This window comes from Pomacea canaliculata, linkage group LG3, assembly GCF_003073045.1.
Source record: "Pomacea canaliculata isolate SZHN2017 linkage group LG3, ASM307304v1, whole genome shotgun sequence".
Taxonomy (NCBI): domain Eukaryota; kingdom Metazoa; phylum Mollusca; class Gastropoda; order Architaenioglossa; family Ampullariidae; genus Pomacea; species Pomacea canaliculata.
The window spans coordinates 33,338,225-33,357,345 of NC_037592.1; the positions used below are offsets into that span (position 1 = coordinate 33,338,225).

General features: G+C 38.6%; 1 protein-coding gene across 1 annotated transcript; it reads right to left on the minus strand.

Annotated features, from left to right (window-relative positions):
- Window positions 1–9,708: 9,708 nt before the first annotated feature.
- LOC112559632 lies at window positions 9,709–18,890 on the minus strand. The gene is made up of 7 exons (XM_025230968.1): window positions 18,775–18,890; window positions 17,053–17,124; window positions 16,491–16,561; window positions 15,857–16,030; window positions 11,569–11,709; window positions 10,906–11,019; window positions 9,709–9,898 (listed from the first exon to the last, which is right to left on the minus strand). The coding sequence occupies exons 1-6, from the start codon at window positions 18,888–18,890 to the stop codon at window positions 10,982–10,984; spliced, it is 612 nt and encodes a 203-aa protein (XP_025086753.1). The 3' UTR covers window positions 9,709–9,898; window positions 10,906–10,981.
- Between the last annotated feature and the right edge of the window lie 231 nt (window positions 18,891–19,121).

Sequence of the window (19,121 nt, forward strand, 5' to 3'; positions counted from 1 at the left end):
TACTTTGTAATGATACCTACAGAGGTTTGCTCTTAATTGTCTTTTCAACAATTATGGGAAAGGATGTAGAGGTTTGTAAAAATATAAGCTGCTTTCCAGAGATGAAATGCCTCCGCTCCTGTCATTGAGATCTGTCAGAAACAGCTACATTCCAGTAACAGGCCTTTGGGAAAAGGATGACAAAATTCTATAGTTCCAACGCTGTCCCTTTCTCAGTCGCGTCGGAAATAGTGAGGACAAAGAAGGAAGATTCCCCCCTAAAAAAAATACTGAGGAGCCAAGAATGTGAAGTTCATTTACTGTCAGCATAAAGTTCCCCCCCCCCCAAAAAAAAAAAAGTTACTTTGCAATATTTGGACACGCAGTTTGGAATTCCATACCAGTACACTAAAAACACCAAGAGACACTAGTAACTTTCCAAAATTACTTGAAAGCACACATTTTTTTCCAAAATTACTTAACAAATTGACTCTCTTTAATTTTGTGTGTCTCTCTTTAATTTTATGTACGTGGCGAGTAGCTTCACCAGGTGCAATATAAAATTTATTGCTGTCTTCTAAGTCCTGTTTGCCTCAAGGGGAACACCAGCAGATCCGGTTTTCAGCTCCTTCTTTAGCTAGGCTCATGTCATCCTGGCTGCCTCCACCTCGCCATGGACCGATCGATCTCTTCCATGTCTCTCTGGGTCTCCCAGCCCTGCACTTCCCCTGTGGATTCCAGTACACAGCTTGTCTTCTTAAATTGTCAGCCAGCTTTCATAGGGTGTGATCAGTCCAGCCCCATGTCCTCTTCTTGATGTCTTGCCTAGCAGGCTATGGTTGGTTCTATCCCATAAGTCTGTACTGGAGATTTTCTTTGGTCATCTGATGTTGAGGATGTGGCACAGACACCTGTTGACGAATGTCTGAATCCTTCTGATGATGTTGTTTGTTAAGCGCCATGTCTGTCTTGGATCCATACAGAAGGAAGGACTGACTTTATGCTGGTGCTGAAGAATCAAATCTTATTGTGCAGAGCAAATGCCTTGGAGTTCCAGATGGGTCACAGGGTGTGAAATGCAAACCTGGCTTTATTTATTCGCCTTCTTACATCTTCATCTGCACCTCCTTTTCTGCTGACTATGCTGCCAAGGTAGGTGAAGACAGGTGAAGACAGGATCTATAATCTTATGATGATCAATGTGGAGAAGGATTAAGATGGTAGGATACTAGAGTTTTGTAAAAATAATGCACATACATTAGTCTCTCCTTGTGGTGATACATTTCCTGCTCCATGCACAATATTCTGACCATTGTAGTTGTCCACTAGCTGCCACTGCACACTGTACAGCCCACTGTGGTCATCGTACGCCACCCATTCTATTCTGTGAAGCAAATGACCAGTAAAAAATTTGGAGCAAGACATCTTGGAATGTATTTAACTCACAGAATTTTACAATGCTGCATAAAACTATGTAACCAGCATGTCAGTCTCTGATGGCTACATAGGGGTGGGCTAGTCGCACAAGAACACAACAAAGATGGAAATCGCCCCTCAACTATAGATTTTATTCAGAGCTTCACTCGGCAGCTGGCCTACCTTCTCTTCATTCTCGCTTCCAAATCACAAGAGCTTCTCTCAACTGTAAAGCTACACTACTAAATTCCAACACTAATTAATCTAGTCCATGCCTTTCACCAATTGTTTTCAAATTGCAATAAGGAGAGATAGTGTTTAATCAGATAATTTCTTAGAAATGCAGACTCCTGAAGAGTATAGGTTTATTGTAAAGTAATGTAAAGTGCAAAACAGCAAGAAAATATGATGACTTTGTCAAATTACTAATGGCTTAATAAACCCTAAGCAAGAGGACCAGGGTGTGCCCTTCGATCAGATAATTTCTTCTTAGAAATTACTGGTTGTAATCTAAAACAGCAAGACACCAGACAAAAGTACTATGATCTTATCACATTACTGATGACTATATAAGCTCTAATCCTAAGGAGAATGAAGACCTTACGTCATTGCATTGAGCTCCTCAAGACCATGGACACTGATGTTCTCAAAGTTGTCCTTGGTCAGCCACAGATTTGTGATCACTGGAGGTGAGCTGTCCACATGTACTGTCAGATTCTCTTCATAGTAGTCCTCTCGGATGTCATATGCTCTCACCCAGAATGTCAGACTTTGGCCATCCACAACATTTGCCTACAAACAGTTTAAAATTTACTCTTATCTGGAAAGCTAATTTTTACTAATTGTTTCTGTTGCAAGAAGACGACGTAAATATAAAGAGATAGACAAACAGAAATTAAACTTATTAAACTGATCTAAAGTATAACCAACAGCAAACAACACTACAACTACACTTCTCTACAGTGGAAATTTCTTAGATAAAGCAAACTTGAAAATGAATGCTTATTCAACCACTGAACAACACTTAGTAAATAATAACGTAAAAGTAATCAGAAATATAGATATTTTTGTAACTGAATAACTAAGAAAACAAGAAATAGCACACCTTTATTATTTTTGTCATGGCCAGTCCTAGTTCCTGAGTAAATGCAGTATTAGATGGTGTCCTCTGAGTTGTTCCTCCTTTTACATCTACTGCCCAAGCAGTTGTGAATTTTACAATACCTGAAAAATATTTCACCAGTAAATGATAAGCTTGTAAATCAAAATATGTCTTTCTGGTAAGACACATAGTTTCTACACTTAGGACCAACCTTAGCAAGCAGCTGTAATCAAGTTATAAGGGTGAGTGCTCACAAGTTGTTTTTTTTTTTGTTTTTTGAAAGTCTTGAAATACTTTCATTCTGTAAAACATCATATTACATATATATAAACTCGCTTTCTCACATACACTCACATACACACACAGCCTAATTATGTTTCAAGCATTTGAAATAGCTAACCTAAAGTGTTCTGAATGGCTGCTACAGTCCTGTTTCCTTCTGAGTCATCATATGCACTCTCTACTCCAGGTTCTGATGAAACAGCTTTCAGAAGATTGTGGGTGTTGTGGAATACATTGGTGTACCTCTCTACCCATGACAGAGTTACATCTCCCTCCCTGTGCTGCCAGGTGAAGGATGTGACCTGTGCTGCAGAGGTCACACGCAAAACTGAGGAGGCTGTGACACTGATCTGGGAAGATGAATCATACAGAAAAAGTCTCCGGCAAGATTTGTGGTTGCCAGCTCTGTCCACAGCAGACAGGACAATGGCATACATCCCAGGGCTTGTTACAGAAAAGCTGGTATTTCCCTAAAAGATCAGAAACACATGACTTTATTTATGTCAAGAGCAAAGCAACACAGCCAGCAATGCAGACATTGTTGGTATCACCTTCATGAATCTGGATTTATAAATGAAACATTTTGCTAGAAGAATAATGAAGTTGAAAGCTTTGTTAATGCTCATTAATACCAAATACAACAACTGTACATAACCTTATCTCCTCTAAATTGTTTTGTTTTTTAACATATTCAACAGTTGTACACAAGTCTTTACTTAATGGACAGTACCAGAATATGTGTCATCCGTTTCATTGTCTTGCTTACAAGTTGTATTGAGCTTACATTTAAAAAGGAACAAGTTGTGGGTAGAATTCTGTGTAAGATTCTTATATGAAACCATCTCAGCTAGGTGTCTATTGTAGTAAAGAAGGGCTTTTGAAATATATCAGCCCGGCTACATTCTTTAAATTCCGCCTCTTATTTTTCAGTTTATTATTTTAAAGGATTTTTTGAAACTTCTTTGTTTCCTTTACTAATAATAACCCATCCCTATTAAGAGTTTTATTCTGAGAAACTATCAGGCAATTACCGGTTCATCAAGAGTCAGAAATGTACCATCAATGTTAGTGAGGTCCCCTATTTCATAACTTTTACATAAGTTTTACATCCAACCATTTCTTAATATAGACAACTTCTAATAATATTACCACTAAAGGGAATTTGTTCCCCAGGAAATTCTTCACTACACGTTGGAATGTACTTGTTAATTAACTTTTTAAAATGCCTCATCACATATTGCCAGAATAGATTTTGAAAGTTTTTCATCACCAAACTGGCTTATTCACCACCGCAAATATCAATCTTTGCTAACTCTGGAGAGATAATTGACGTCTAGACTCCCATTGTTAAGTTTTGAACATCTTAACCAGCTAATTTTAAGTGTGGCTATAAAAGAGCTAAAATACAACGTTTTTAGTCCTCTTTCCTGATATAGCTAGCACGGCCTAAAAATACAGCCCCATAATAAAACAATGGCAAATGTCTTAAGACGTCAAGGACGTCAGAAGGTGATGGTTGTTTTTACACTTTGCTGCTCTGGGTAAAAGAGACCAAGAAACCTATAATTTTTTTGGAAAGGAGAAAGCTTGAACTTAGCAATAAAAGTAATGAAAATTGCCTACTTTCACTTTGGTGACAGCAATAATCCAAGAGAATTAACAGTTTGCTATTCTTGGGTCATAAGAGCAGAGCCACGCTCGCGGCCTATCGTTCTAAGAGGGTTAACAACTTACAGCCCTTTTTATTTGCAGTCTTACCATTCCAAACAAAAGAAAATATTTTATTATCAATTCTTTGTATCAAGTTCAAAAGGGGAGGGGGTTCAGGAAAGGTAGTCAGCAAATGAACTATCTTAGGTATTACAAGAGATTTCACTACTATTAACACCAAAGAGCATTAAATGCCTCTTTTTTCCAAAGATTTTTTTTCCATTTCTTGAATTTTGTCTAAAAAATGTAAGCTAACAATTTTCTCCATATTAACTAAAAAGTTAATACCAAAAATTTAAAAAATGTTTGGGTTCCATTGAAATTCCTGTCTCTCATATAGCTAATATGACTTTTTTTATGCTACTTATTCAGACCACTTAAGTCTTGTCATTGTTAACTTTTAACCCAGATATCGGAGAATCTATCTAGTGTGTTAAAAGATAAGTTAAAAGATTTTTCGCTATCATATAGAAAACATATAGTATCATCTGAAAATTGTGCCAGGAACCATCGTCCTCCTCTACCTTTATTTCCTTTAAATTATTATTATTTTTCCTGATCATAAGTGAAAGTACCTCTGCAAAGATAAATAAAGAAACATTGGATTCTCTCTGCCCCTATCCCCTTTTTAAAACTATTTCAACCTCAGTATTGCCCCTTTGAAAAAATATGAAGTTATTGTACACAAATTTTATAATAGGTTAAGGAAAACAAAACAACTTCAGGGACCTTTCAATAAACAGCCAGGACACAAAATCGAACACTTTCTCAAAGTCTAGAGCAAGCAATAATGCCAGGGATATTTTTAGCATCTGCAAAGTAAAGTACGTTATAAATTAAGTCATTGCTTGCTATTTATACCAACATTTGGGTGCTCCGTCTCCCACTCTGAGGTCCCTCGTGTAACTCACCAAAGCACTCGAACAGCTGGCCAAGTATAAGGGATACAAAATGCAGGAAACAAATAAATGCTCATGCAAACTTTTAAAAATCTTTGTCAAGTATTAGCCCAGAAATAGAAGAAAGCTACAATCAACATAAATTGCTTCCTTTATAAAAGCAATACTTACAGATCCAGTACTGTTGACAGTGCCTTTAGTAGTAAGAGTTTTGTGCTGGAGGGCAGTTCTCACATAACCCAGCTCATACACCTGATATGTCATCTGGTTTACTCCAGCATCATCATCTTTCCAACCACTCCACAGAATATTTTCTGTGCTCTGAGTTATGGGGAAACAATTTTGCATGATACTGGTGTTAGAAGATTTTTAGTACTTTCTCCATCTGAGAATTCAAAACATTCTGACGAAGAACATTTTTGCTGATACAGTCGGACCTCGATAAGTCAAACTCAAGGAGACCCGAAAAAAAATTCGACTCACGGAGTTGTCGAGTTAGGGAAAATGGCGTAATAGGCGCAGGTATTTGGCGGGAACTAATTCGATATAGGGAGGTTTTCGACTTAGGGAAGGTCGACTTATCGAGGTCCAACTGTATATTATACAGCTAAAAGTGTTTTATTATTAAATGAAACAAATTAACAATTACTACAAATTTGCACACAATATTAGCAAAACTCAAAATAAACATAAGATTTTAATGATATTATAAAGAGGATTTAAAAGGGTATTTTACGACCTAAAACATTTCAAGGTTCTCATCAAGATAGTATTAGTTATTACATAATTAGCATTTACACACCATGGCATATTAGACAAAAGCATATCTCTCGCCCTCGTTCTTTTCATAATTAAATAAAAAAAGTGTGCAATTTTAAAGTTACAAACATATGTAGCAATTGTAACTCACAGATTTTGTGATATCTTTGACTGTTAACATAGAGTCTACGCATCCAGATACTATTTTGCAGTGATAGGGAACGATAGTGTCAAAATGAACCTAGAAGAAAAACAAAAGAATAGGTGTTTGTTTTACTCACATGAGTAAACATTTAAGGTAAATTGAAGCAAATACTCTCCACTGAATGTTGAACAGAATCAGATGAATTTTATTACTCACTGAAAGGTTTTTAGTCCTTTTAGCCATTACCGTCAGTGAGTGGATGGATGTAAATGTAGGAAAATACAGTTGAGGTAAACAAGCCAATGAATAATTTATATTAGTCATTTTTCATTTATAATAAGATAATCGTTCACTCAGCGGAAAGATGAAAACATGAACCAATAAAGAATGACTTTCAAGCTAATTTTATATCAGCAAAAGGCGTTCTCACTGGAACTGATGGAGGATTTTAAGGTACCCCCACCTGCAGTTGTTACCAATAGATTGACGTAATATGCTGTTGGCTCGCTATGATTTTTTGTCTCTTTGTTTAGTTCAACCTTGACAAACCCCACCCTCACATCTGCATGGCACGCGGAGAATTCGTATGCCTGAAATGAAAACATCAGGCAGATTTACTCATGACAGAAAAACAATAACAACTAGCAGGCGAAGGTATTTTTAACATTTAATCATAGTGGTTGCAAGAAGAACAATATTTGCCAGTCAGATTTCCAGTCTGAACAAGATATCAGAATATTCACTCCAACATCAAGGCAATTCTGGAAGTACATAGATGGCCTTAGTTCCAACATATGCAATAGCAGATCTCTTTTTTGTATTTTCGTAACTCTCATTGGAACCTGAAGCCATCGAAGCCGTCTATACAAATAACAAACGAGCTCTGTCAGCCAGGAGCAATTAAACTTACACAACGTAACAAGACGCGCGGCTCACTACGACAAAGACGCTCGGCAAGCACCATTATCGAAGAACAGAACGCGATCGGACAAAGAGACCGCTGGATGGGAAACACTTTGAAGGCAGATCCTGAATCGACCTCGTCCACCATTTTTACCTGACATACCACCAAGGCCAAATAACGCAAACTGACAAACAAAACTTCGATGTCAATCCAGCACTTCCACTAAAGACATAAGAAAATTAATCAAATGGCTCACGAAAGCAAAATCCCAACACAAGTGGCAAAGCGATAACAGCCGCGATGGCTTATCTCAGAAGAACTACAAGGCAGCGACCCAAGATAAATAAACCATAAGCAACAATTTTACAGTCCCTTCTTCTACACATGATTAGAGAATCAAGACTAGTGTATCGATACAGACTGGAAACTAGGCCACCTGGTCAAGTTACCAAGTAAGATATACATAACTGCAAACTCAACATCAAAATGGAAGGGGATATGCTGCTGTCCATATCCAGTTAGTCCATAGAAGAGAGACTGGAATAAGACAAACAGAGACTGAGACACCAGTAACAAACAGGGTTTCGCCAGAATAACATAGGTCATAGCACTGACCGCCATGCACACCACTCCGTCTCATCATTGAGCAGTCTACTGTGCTATCCTCCGCCTCTATACAATTCCTTCTAATGTTTTTGAGAAGGCATTTGACAGTCTGATTAGTGACCAGGGACATCAACTGGAGGATGATGCTTTCCACTTTGGCAGTCCACCTAAGCTCAATAACAACACTCTATTATTTATGGGTATATTGTACGAAGATCTCTGTGTACCTGCCATGTTATCCACAACGGCAAAATCACTAAACCTTTTCGCAATGTAAGGACAGCGTAAGATTAGGGTTGAATATTATCACCGAACAATCTTCCTGATGATCATAGCTGGATATGCGCAAGATCAGCCAAGACGGATACACACTGGATAACAGAGAGACCTTCACCAACAGCTAGAAGAGCCTGGACTTTGCAGATGACATTAGTCTCCTATTCTCATCGGCAGCAGCATGCACAAACCAAACTGAGCAAGCTATCAGAGGAAGCAGAAAGACTGGCTTAAAAGTTTCAATGGACAAGAGAACGACTTTCGAAATGATGAGAATCTAAACTCCAATTCAACTTCAGGACATATTTCAAGAGAACATCCTGGAACACAAGGCAGGCTATAGATTTCAACAGCACACGCCACATTGAACAACCTGTTTCGCGATAATATGCCATTTTTCGCAGATTTTTAGTAAGACGCCGCATCTTACTATGAGCAATGTGAAGGCAGTTGGACATTGCTGTGTAGAGTTCTGAAACCTTTGATGGCCATTGGTACACCTCTGAGAAGGCAACCAGCTGACACATGCCGAGGTCAGGCACTTGACTGGAAACCTTAGAGCAGAAGAGGAGAGTTGGGCGACCGAACGAGAGATTTGGAGAACAACAGTAGAGAGCAAGGCAAAGGACGTTGGACTCACATGGGCCCAACTGAGGAGGGCTGCCCAAAATCGGGTCCCATAAGTGTTGTTGGCACCCCTATGCTCCTTGAGGGAATAAACTAAAAAAACTGTTACTGCTTCTTGTCTATGCTGGAGATGTTTAAGCCCTTAATACTTAATACATGAATCTGGTGTTCTGGATAAAAACGTCTCTGTAAAACTTTAATTCACTATTGTAAGAAAATAGATTGTGACTATTAGGTGACTCATCATTGTTTCTTACAACATTAACAAGTACAAGTACTTTCATAGACCATATGGTGCAGGCAAAAGGTAAACAAGAAACTACTGATTCATTGTTAGTGGAAGGCTGATCCTTCAATATGTATACATAGGCCCCTCTTTTCATTCTTTCACCAGATATAGTGTGTTTTAAACGGTTTTTACTGACCAGTCACCATGTTGCAAAAGGCACTGTTAAGAGAGCCAGTATACTTCGCTGCTTGCATGTTGCACTCAGACAGGTAAACACTGCACGGTTGGGGTCATCTCGACTATAGCCACCACAAGTGCGTTCATAAACCTGGCGCGTAGTACCTACACAGGAAAACATTCACAGGTGATGTGATCAAATATATCTGAAAGAAATGTTAACTTAATAGCTTATTATTATTTTAAAATATTTTCATCAAAGAGCTTCAGGAAAGAATAAAAATAAATTTGAAAGGCTGGGCAAAGACAAGGTTTCGAGATGGGCAAAAGCTGACAGAGTTAGAAGTGATAAAATGTTTTACTATTTGGAAATCTCAAACAAATAGAAAAATACATGGTATACAGATCATTTACAAGATGAAATGCCATTGAAAATATTCAAGCACATCTATTAAACATAAGAGAGACAAGAACTATTAAAAACATTAAAACTGACAAACATCTAGTTTTATTCAATAATACACTCAGCCTACCCCCTGTTTAGATCAGTGTTTTTCCCCCCAGTGACCCAGACCTAGCCTCTTGTATGTATGCATGGTAGCTAGGTAAGGTGGACGAAACTGGCATCCCATCGGTAGGAGATGCTTTGCAGAAGCTACAATATTTGTCCAGACTTCATTCTGAGCAGCAGTATGGTCTCCATTTATATTTAATGCGGCAGTTGCAATAGAACCATCTACAGCAGTTAGCTTTAGCTCATTGTAGATGATGTTAGCTTGAGACACAACTGCAAGATATTTTTAAGTTCTTAAAAACTTTTCTTTTTTTCTCTTTAAGTTAAGCTCTTGAAAGCATTCACCTCAAAGTCTGATACATGAAATATGTTTGTTGTATTTAGAGGAAACTGTTTTCATCTCTTGATGATTTTGATGATGAATATTTTTTCAGCTGGGTTAGTAGAATAAAGGGCTGAAATAATCTTGACATACCGCCAGATGAGCGAGTAGAGAGGCGATGGGAACGATGGGTAGCTGTGCAGAAGGGTGCACTAGAGCGAGGAAAAAGCTTTGTAAGGGTCAGACAGAGGCTGTAGCCGGTGTGCGCCACGAACGGGTGGGCCAAAGAGCCCGCTCAGTTATCGAGTATAGCAAGGCGTCATGATTCACTAATACACACTATAGCACGGCGCGCCATGTGAGTGAGAGACAGAATACAACCAGGAGAAGAAGCGCCAGCATCAAGCGCATACAGGTAATACAGCTGGTGCCGGAGAGCTCAATACAGGTCAAGGGTTTCTGCGCCACAGAGGTCCTAACCGCGGGAGACGAGAACCATTGATATAGGGAAGAATCTAGACAGGAGTTCTACTTAGATAGTCAGCCTGTCACTATCTGAAATAAATAGGTTACAATTCCGTTGCATTTTCACACATAAACACTTTACTTTTTGGAAAAAAATTGGCTATTGTTCATTATACTTTTTTGGCCTCAGTTTTTGGAATGTCCTGTCTTTGTTTCCTCATACAGCAAGGCACTACATTCTTTCCACTCTGTACTTAAAATCTAGTCTTTTTCGTTAATACCTGCTTGATCAAGTCTACCATGATTGTCCTTTCTCTCCATACTCCTGATCTGCATTTTCTTCATTCTCTTGGCAATGTTGGCTGTACATGTAAGTGTGTGTAACAGGATGTCTGTGATGTCTGTCTTTATCATAGTCTTCTCCCCTCCTGCCCTCTGTCTTTTGTCCAGCACATGAAGGTCTCTATGTATCATACCAGATGAGCTAACTTACTGTTTTGACAGTGGATTCCTCCAAAGCCAGATGAACATGTGCAGCTGCTAGAGAGTTCTGTGGAACAGCTGCCTGGTTAACAACGTGTACTGTCAGGGCGCCATGAACATGCCTCTGAAAAACAATAACAAATGAACAATATCATAGTAATAAATGTTCAAAAAAAGCAAACATAAAATACTGTTTCTCACAACAGTTATGTGGATCACTACTTTTTTATTTTCAGAAATGAAATTTAAAAAGTCATAAAAGGAAATCGTAAGAAGTACAGTCATTTTTAACAAATTTTAAATAAAGTCCACTTATTTATTAATGAGTATTTAAGGACATATCTCCTTAAATTTCTTTCATGGTGTGATAACATAATCTACTACAGCCAATAAGCTTAAAGAACCCAAGCACAACTTATAGTTGTCTAAAGGAAATCGAAGTCAAACAAGCCTAAAGAAAGAATCTCCAGCAGAATGCATACGTCCATTTAGTAACATAATCATCCATTCTCTCCACAGTATACAGAATAATACAACTTCCAACACATTTTCAGTTCTAATAGTGTATTAACACTTATTATTTTACTACCTTAGATCATGGAGATACAAAGAAAAACTGCCCGGTGTTTAGAAATATAGAATCAACATGTTTAAACTCGTCTAGAATACTTACTATTACATGCCCTCCTGTCAGGAGATGGAACATAGGCTCGATAGCCCACCAGGTCAAGTACTGTACCTTCACACTTGGAGCATATCTGGTTTGTACTGGTGGTGCAAGTCTCTAGGTTGCAGTTTGAAATGGCTGTGCACACTGCACACAAATGTTTAAGAATGTTAAGAATATCAACAGGAAATTCAGTAACACTTCCAGAAGATAATTTATCAACAGTAAATCCCTAACATGTAGGAAACCTTTATTTGATGTCATATTTTCTATTAATTAAATCAGTCCTATCATCATCTTCATTATTCAACCCAAAACTTGCAATTGATTTCTTTCTTTCTCTCTCTCTCTCTGGCACTTATATGAGATCACAAGGGTATGGGTAGACATTTATATGTTTATGAATCGAAATTTTGCAAATCGATTTATTGAATCTGAAGGTTATAGGCCCACATCTTTTTGAATAAGTGTATATTTAGATGCAGCTGTACACAAGCATGCTATTCAACAGGTAATGTTTCAACTATTTATAGATGTATGTATTTATAGATGGGTGGAAGCATAATGAACATACCGTCATGTCCTTTGGTAAAAGAATATGCCTGATTACCAAATGTATAAAACTGTCCCTTAGCCAATAGAATGCTGTTGATCGTACTGTTTGTATTGTAAATATGTCTGTGTATTCTTCCCATTGCCATAATGAGCATGAGACATTTGGCATTAAAAAAGTCATGTCATGCATGTCACCTGTCGTGATAAGAGTTATCCCATAGGGTTTTATGTAGTCAGTTTCCCTTTTGCGTTTTGAGCTGGCCGGTGGCTCCATGTTGTTCATGTTTAATAAATACTGTTGCATGAAAAAAAAAAAAAAAAAAAAAAAAAAAAAAAAAAAAAAAAAAAACGAAAAAAAAAAAAAAAAAAAAAAAAAAAAAAAAAAAAAAAAAAGAAACTACAACAGTGTCTAGTGTTGGGACGCAGCACGATACATGGTGTCAGAAGTGGGATTGAGTTCTCTAACAAATAACCAATCAAAACTGAGGAATGGCTCCATTTAGATCTCCAGAACAATTAACCTTTGCTCAGCCAAGTTTGTGTCTCGAATGGAAACAAAGATTCAAGCGCTTCAGATGTGCATCAATATTAAAGACGATGAAGAAGTTGAGGTCAGTGCTGTGATCGACTCTATGGCCACTGACGCAGAACGCATTTTCATGTCATTTGGTCTCGATGCACAACAGCAGCAAGAGTATGACACTGTTCTTGGAAAGTTTGATGATTATTTTGTTCCAAAACAAATATCATCAACGAGCTCGCACCATTTCACGCTAGAAATCAGAAAGTTGAAGAATACGTTAGAGATCTGCACCAGCTCGCTGCAAAGGCAGAAATAAGAGACAAAGACGAAGCCATTCGAGATCGCCTCGTTCTAGGAAACCTCGACAGAGACTTGTCTGAAAAATTACAATTAAAAACTGACTTAGCACTCAAAAACGCCATCTTGCGGGCAAGCCAACTTCAGCAGGTGACAGCACAACTGTCTGATCAACGGCGCACAAATTTGGACGCAGTTCAGTCAACGAGAAGCCGTAGTGGTAGTGGTGGTGCTAAGCAAACGCATAGTCAGTGCAAAGGTGCAGCTGACAGTTCCCGCGGCTTTAGTGGTTGTCGTCGCAGAAGATTGAAAAACGAGTGGCTTTGCGTCATCAGCATATCACGTGTCAAGCTGTGCTTGTTGTGGCAGACGACACGCTAGCAAAAGTGTTTGTCCAGCTCAGGGAAGGAAATGCCACAAGTGTGTAGTCTTGGACATTTTGCTACAGTATGCAGAACAAAGTCATTGCATGCACTCAAAGAAAAACAAGTTGAGGAACATTTTGTAGAGACTTTGTGTAGTGACAGTAGAGAGCCAACATGGAGAACTGTACTTCAGTTTGGCGATTGTGATGTCAAGTTCAAAACTGACTCGGGGACAGACGTTTCTGTCCTTTCGTTAACACAATTCAAAAAAGTTGTCACCACGTCCCAAGTTGCTGAAGACTAACGCAGTGTTTGAGAGTGTAGGAGGAATCCCGAGGTGTGATGGACAGTTCATTACTACAACAAGAGTTCATGACCAGCTTTATGCACTGAGAGTCGTTGTCGTGCAAGCTACCACTGAAAATCTGCTTAGCAGAGAAGTAGCAGCAAGAACAGGACTAGTGAAAAAGGTAGAGGTTGTCAGTGCTTTATTTGGCAAACTTGACCAGACACCTGTGCAGTGCTCACTAGTCAAAATCATCATTAAAAGAAAACATGAGCCTATACATGTTCATGCAGCAAGGAATATACGCAATACCATGGCTAGAGCAAGGTCAAAGAAGAATAAAAAGATGCAGGAAATCAGGCGAAGAACAGAGCCAAAGGATTGGTGGTCTCCTATTGTACCAGTTAATAAGAGAATCAGGTTAGCCACTCGTATTAGTGACTCAGAAGCATGAGCTTGATTTTTGGGTCATCGGAATCAGCAAGAATGGAATTTCCACCAGAGCAGGAGGCTTGAATGCAATACGCAGATGCCAGATCCACTAGTGTATCAGAGTGAGGAGGATGCGTCTGTACAACTTCTTCGGGCGGTATTTGCCAATCTGTCTACAGTAATTCAGCCACTGACGCAACTCTGGGGAAGGATCGAGAGTGGAAGTCTGGAGCTCAATGCAGCCAAGCAATGGCAGATTGTGAAGAAACTGTTTACTTCAGCACCAATAGCTCTGCATTCTATGATCGGCGACAGGCCTGAGCTGACGACGAGGGGGGGACACGGGGGTCTGGTTACCCGGGCCTACGCGGCTTGTCAAGGGGCCGGCTTGGTCAGCTTGGATTTTTTTTTACTTCTTCTTATTGAATTCGAATGTAACATACATTATATAACTGGGAAATAATTTACGATTAACAAGTACAAGGGCCCGGAGAGGTCTGTCCCGGGGCCCGGGCTTGGCTCTCGGCGGCCCTGTCCGGCGAAGCCTACAACTGTCAGCTCAAATGCTAGCAGTTATGGCATTAGTGGCGTGCTGCTACAGTAGCATTTTGAGGGTATCAAAGCTGTGGTATTCTGTTCAAGAACCTTGACTGATGGTGAATGCAGATATATCATAGATAGAAAAAGAAACACTAGCAGCAGTGTCAAAATGAACTTATTGATGAACAAACTGTCCGCATAAAAGCTTCCTGAGACTATTGTGAACACGCTAATTGACTAGTAACAGGATGAAGATGCGGGGATGTTTTGGAGAGAAGTCGGGCGAAGAGGGCAGCGAGGACAGAACGCGAGGAGACTGCGCAGAGGGAGAGCAACGACTCGTCGAGAGCTCGAGCGTGTGATGTGGATGTTTCGCCTTAAAGTAAAATGGACTTGAAACCCACGAGAGAGTTGTGTTTGTTCTTGTGGTGAGATAGGGAAAGAAACCCGGCCTCCATCAACCCTGTTACAATAACACAACGTAAACTGCAATGTCCTTGACTGTTGCGCCTTAAATTTTGATCTGGAAAAGATTTGCTTACCAGTCTGTCAAGTGAATTCGGTTCGAACCTTTTTATTATTTTTTTTTTAAACTTCAATCAAATCTAAATAAAGTTCAAATCTGTTGGCTGTATTGCACAAGCAGCTGTTTCATTTATCGGGCAAAAAAAAAATCACTTCTTGAACACGACAATCCAGGCGCACCTTATTGTCATGGTCATAACCAAACTGACTGCACATGAATTTAAGGCATACTGGCTTTACTCAGTCTCCGTCGTAGTTAACGTCTCTAATGTCGCCACACTCGAAGCACGGATGTGTATAGGTGGATCACGAATATTCCTGGACTGCTGGCAGACGATTTTTTCCAGTTAACTGCTAAAACGAGGCATGAGACTACAAAGCTTCCGGTTTATTCATATTCTTTGTTTAGGCTCGCCGAGACTATAGGGGACCACTGCAAGAGGCAGACAGACAGCAATCCACCCATACACATCCATAGGTATAGGAGAGTAATTTTCATCTGCTTACCTAGTGGCAGGTTAGAATGCCGATGTTTGAAGGATATCTTGAAAAGCAAGCATAATTATGTACTCATATTTGGGGAATTATTATTTTAAAATGAGCTTAACCCGATCCTAAATAAAAAAAAAATGTTGCACTCACGTTCGCCTTTTTAACTTAAAGAAAACATTTTAAATGAAAACTCTCAATTATCACTTTAAAAAAAAAACTTATAACAGACTAAACATATACTTCTGAGATTTTGCATTTCTATTCCAAGAAATTGCTTACTTAAACAAACTGGTCCTCCACTGTAAAATCCTGCCTTTGTGCATGTACAGCTGTCAGGACTGTCACAGGAGCCCTCTGGGAAATACTGAATGGTACCATCATCATAGATGATGTGTGAATTGTCTATGCGACCATTACAAGTTCCATTGAGATTTGTCAGTCCATTGCATAAAGCTGAAATAGAAATAAATCAAAGAAACACAAATTGTATACATTAAGCTGAACTGTTCACAGACCAAAAAACAAATTACTTGTTTGTTTAATATACAGTATAATTGAAGACAGTGTCAAATATCCACCAACAGCTCTTTTGTTCCATCATTCTGTCTGATTTCTTTTTTCACGTTTTGTATTCCACTGTATATAATCAGAGTTTTTTGCTGTCAAGTGATCATTTGTTTTGTGTGTGTGTTGCCTTGTTTTGTAGATAATATTTAATACCAAGCATAATACCTTTCATTTATCTTGTATATCTTAGGTTTTATAACAATGTAAAATGCAAACCGCAGTTATTTTATAACTGCAACAATATGCTTCCTCATATAAACCATTATTAGCTGTACCTCTAAAATTATTCTAAATATTAACATATATTTTATAAGGCTCAAAATATGTTTCACGCTCAATATCTTACCATAATCACATGAAATACCATTGTTACTGGACCAGCCTGATTCACACACATAAATTTCTTGTCGTACTGATCTGAATAACAGACAACAAAGAAATAGAAATGCCAGTATTTCTTTTTGCGTATTATAAATAAATCTATGAAAATACATATCTCTTGTTTTTTCCACCTGTTTTGTATGCTTTCTTCGTTTTATAATAGCACTTAGAATTCATTGTGCAAAATACAATACAGTTACTGTGTCTCAAAGTTATAAAAATGTAAAATGTAAAAAAACAAAAGTCTTGTAAGTGGATAAACAGATAACTTTGGAAAGACACCTTATGAGATGAATTTATCATGATTATTAAATCTTCTTTGAATAAAGTAGCTTTTCTCGTGCCTATTTTTAGTTTGACATATCTAGTCAACGTATGTCTGAAAACAAATGAAACCCGTAGAAAAATCGTTAATTGCTTTTCTAATTGGCCAATGCTGGTAAGCTTGGTACTGTTTTAGTGCATAAAAGAGTAATTGTAGTTTAGAATCTACAATTAGTCAAAACTCTCATATTTTAACCTCTCACCTGTAAGCATTGAAAATAATCCAAGTTGAATAGCTCTCTAGTGTATAATAAACTTGTAGTACTACATGATTTCTGTAAAGAACAAAAAACAAAAACAATTAAATGACTAAATTTAATGTCTTACACACGGTTTTAAAAGTAACTGTAGCTATAATGTTTTCCTGGTTTATTTTAGTTACTGTGCGTGTGAATTATTTTGCACACAGGCTAGCTGTGTGTGTGTGTGTGAGTGCACATACGCACGCATTCAGATAATCTCAAATGCACCACTAACTGTCAAGAACTAATGGTCCTGCTACATTTTAGGTTGGCTGTGTCATTAACAAAATCTTGGGAAAGATAAAAGTTAAGGGAGTATACCCTTCAGCAGATCGATCATGATCTTTACGTGTTATTACAGATGGAAGACTTACATGATAAAAGTGCCATCCAGGTGTTCATGCGTAAAACTTTTGACCAAAGCAAGCTCTCTAACTGAAAGATCTACCCGATCGGTCCGAGGTATAAACAGATGTAGAGATAATATAAATATACTCTGTACATTTCAGCGCTTGCTACAGGGGTTTATTTATTGTCTTATTGAAAAGTTGGCGATTTGCACATTAAGTCGAAAAATTCACTCTCGCGCGCAAATAACGTGTAACGTCACAACCGGTGGTGTCCAGGCTGTCTAGGTAAAATTATACAATGACCAGCAGGGGCGCCCTGTGGTGTAGTCACCACTTCTGGCAGATGCCATGGCTTCAGATCTTGTCTCGGGACATTCTCTGTATCTATCTGTTTGCACGTCTGGGTGTCTAGGTGCCCCCCTATGTCTCCCTGTCTGCCTTTTCCAACGTTAGCTGTGGGCTGGGGTAGAGAACATTTGTCGCTGCTGCTATCAACACCTTTCTTCCCGAGTGAGGAGCACAAGACAGAAGGGGTGGATCTTCGTTTTCACTCATTTCAACCAAACATGCACAGTAACTTATCCATGAGCAGCTTATTTGTTGATAAGCACAACCATAATCTGAATTTAATAATTATATGGCTTTTAATAAACAGCTCAGTGTGAATAATTGGAAGTGCCCGTTGCTAAGGAAAAAGCTAGTGGAACTGCTGAAAATCTTTGAATTCGCTTTTCTCAAAAAAGCCACCACCGTACTTGCATACTTAAAATCTTTATAACTCACTCAATGTTAGGACTAGAAGAACAAATTCCAAAAGAAAGGTCAGAATCGGTACATTTTAAAAATATGCAATTTGCAAAATCTCAAATTTCCAACGTCAGATTCATTTTGTCATAGTGGGTCATATACGGTTTCCGGTCGAAAAAACGGTGAACCAATTAACAAACAGTCTGTTTTGTATGTTTCAAAATTCATTTTCATCTTGTTCATCTTTGAATGATTCAAAACACTGCGAAAAGTGTTTGTGGTAAGTTGCGTTGGGGAGGTAGCCCTAATAGAAATAACGTTAATATAGCAAAATACGTCCGTGAACATTTTTGAGTTGTATCTAAGAGGGGTGAGATCGCAATATGGAAGGTCTTAATGAGGATTTTTTAACTGTATTTTAATCTGTTTCTCTTTTTTTTTAAGTAGAATGACATATCGGTATTCGCCTCTGTAGTAGTAGTAGTAAGAATAATAATAAGTTGGAAGAGGTGGATGGCGCTATATTGCTTGAAGTTGCTTCTCCATCCCCAGGGACACAATTGAAGAGAAATCCAAATGGCAGTACTTCGCATTAGGCCTCTGTAGACCGGCCACAGTGCAACCACGCAGGAAACGCAGCAAGAGCACCACCAGCTGGTACTTGTTGGGGCAGTCTTCCATAGGACTGTCAAGTGCGGTCATTCGCTCGAGAACGTACAGACAGGTGGAGAAGAAAGGTGACGTGTGGAGTCTGTGTCATGAAGCCAGTTGGTCTGTTTTTTTCTAGTAACGTATGCCTGCTTTCTTTCAGCGGTTATAGAGTGTTCCTTTCAACGATTATATATATACAAAACCAGTCCTGCTTCAGAACCTGTCTGGAGCTTGGTGAGGAGCGCACTCCTTCAAATCTTTATCTGACACTTTAAACTGGAT

Excerpts from the sequence above, each read along its gene's own strand:
- LOC112559632 (XM_025230968.1), bottom strand. The coding sequence starts at position 18,890 with ATGACCGCACTTGACAGTCCTATGGAAGACTGCCCCAACAAGTACCAG. Across the intron at positions 17,125-18,774 it reads CTACAGAGGCCTAATGCGAA|AAATCATGTAGTACTACAAG; the intron begins GTACTGCCATTT and ends TGTTCTTTACAG. Across the intron at positions 16,031-16,490 it reads TGGTATTTCATGTGATTATG|CTTTATGCAATGGACTGACA; the intron begins GTAAGATATTGA and ends TTTCTATTTCAG.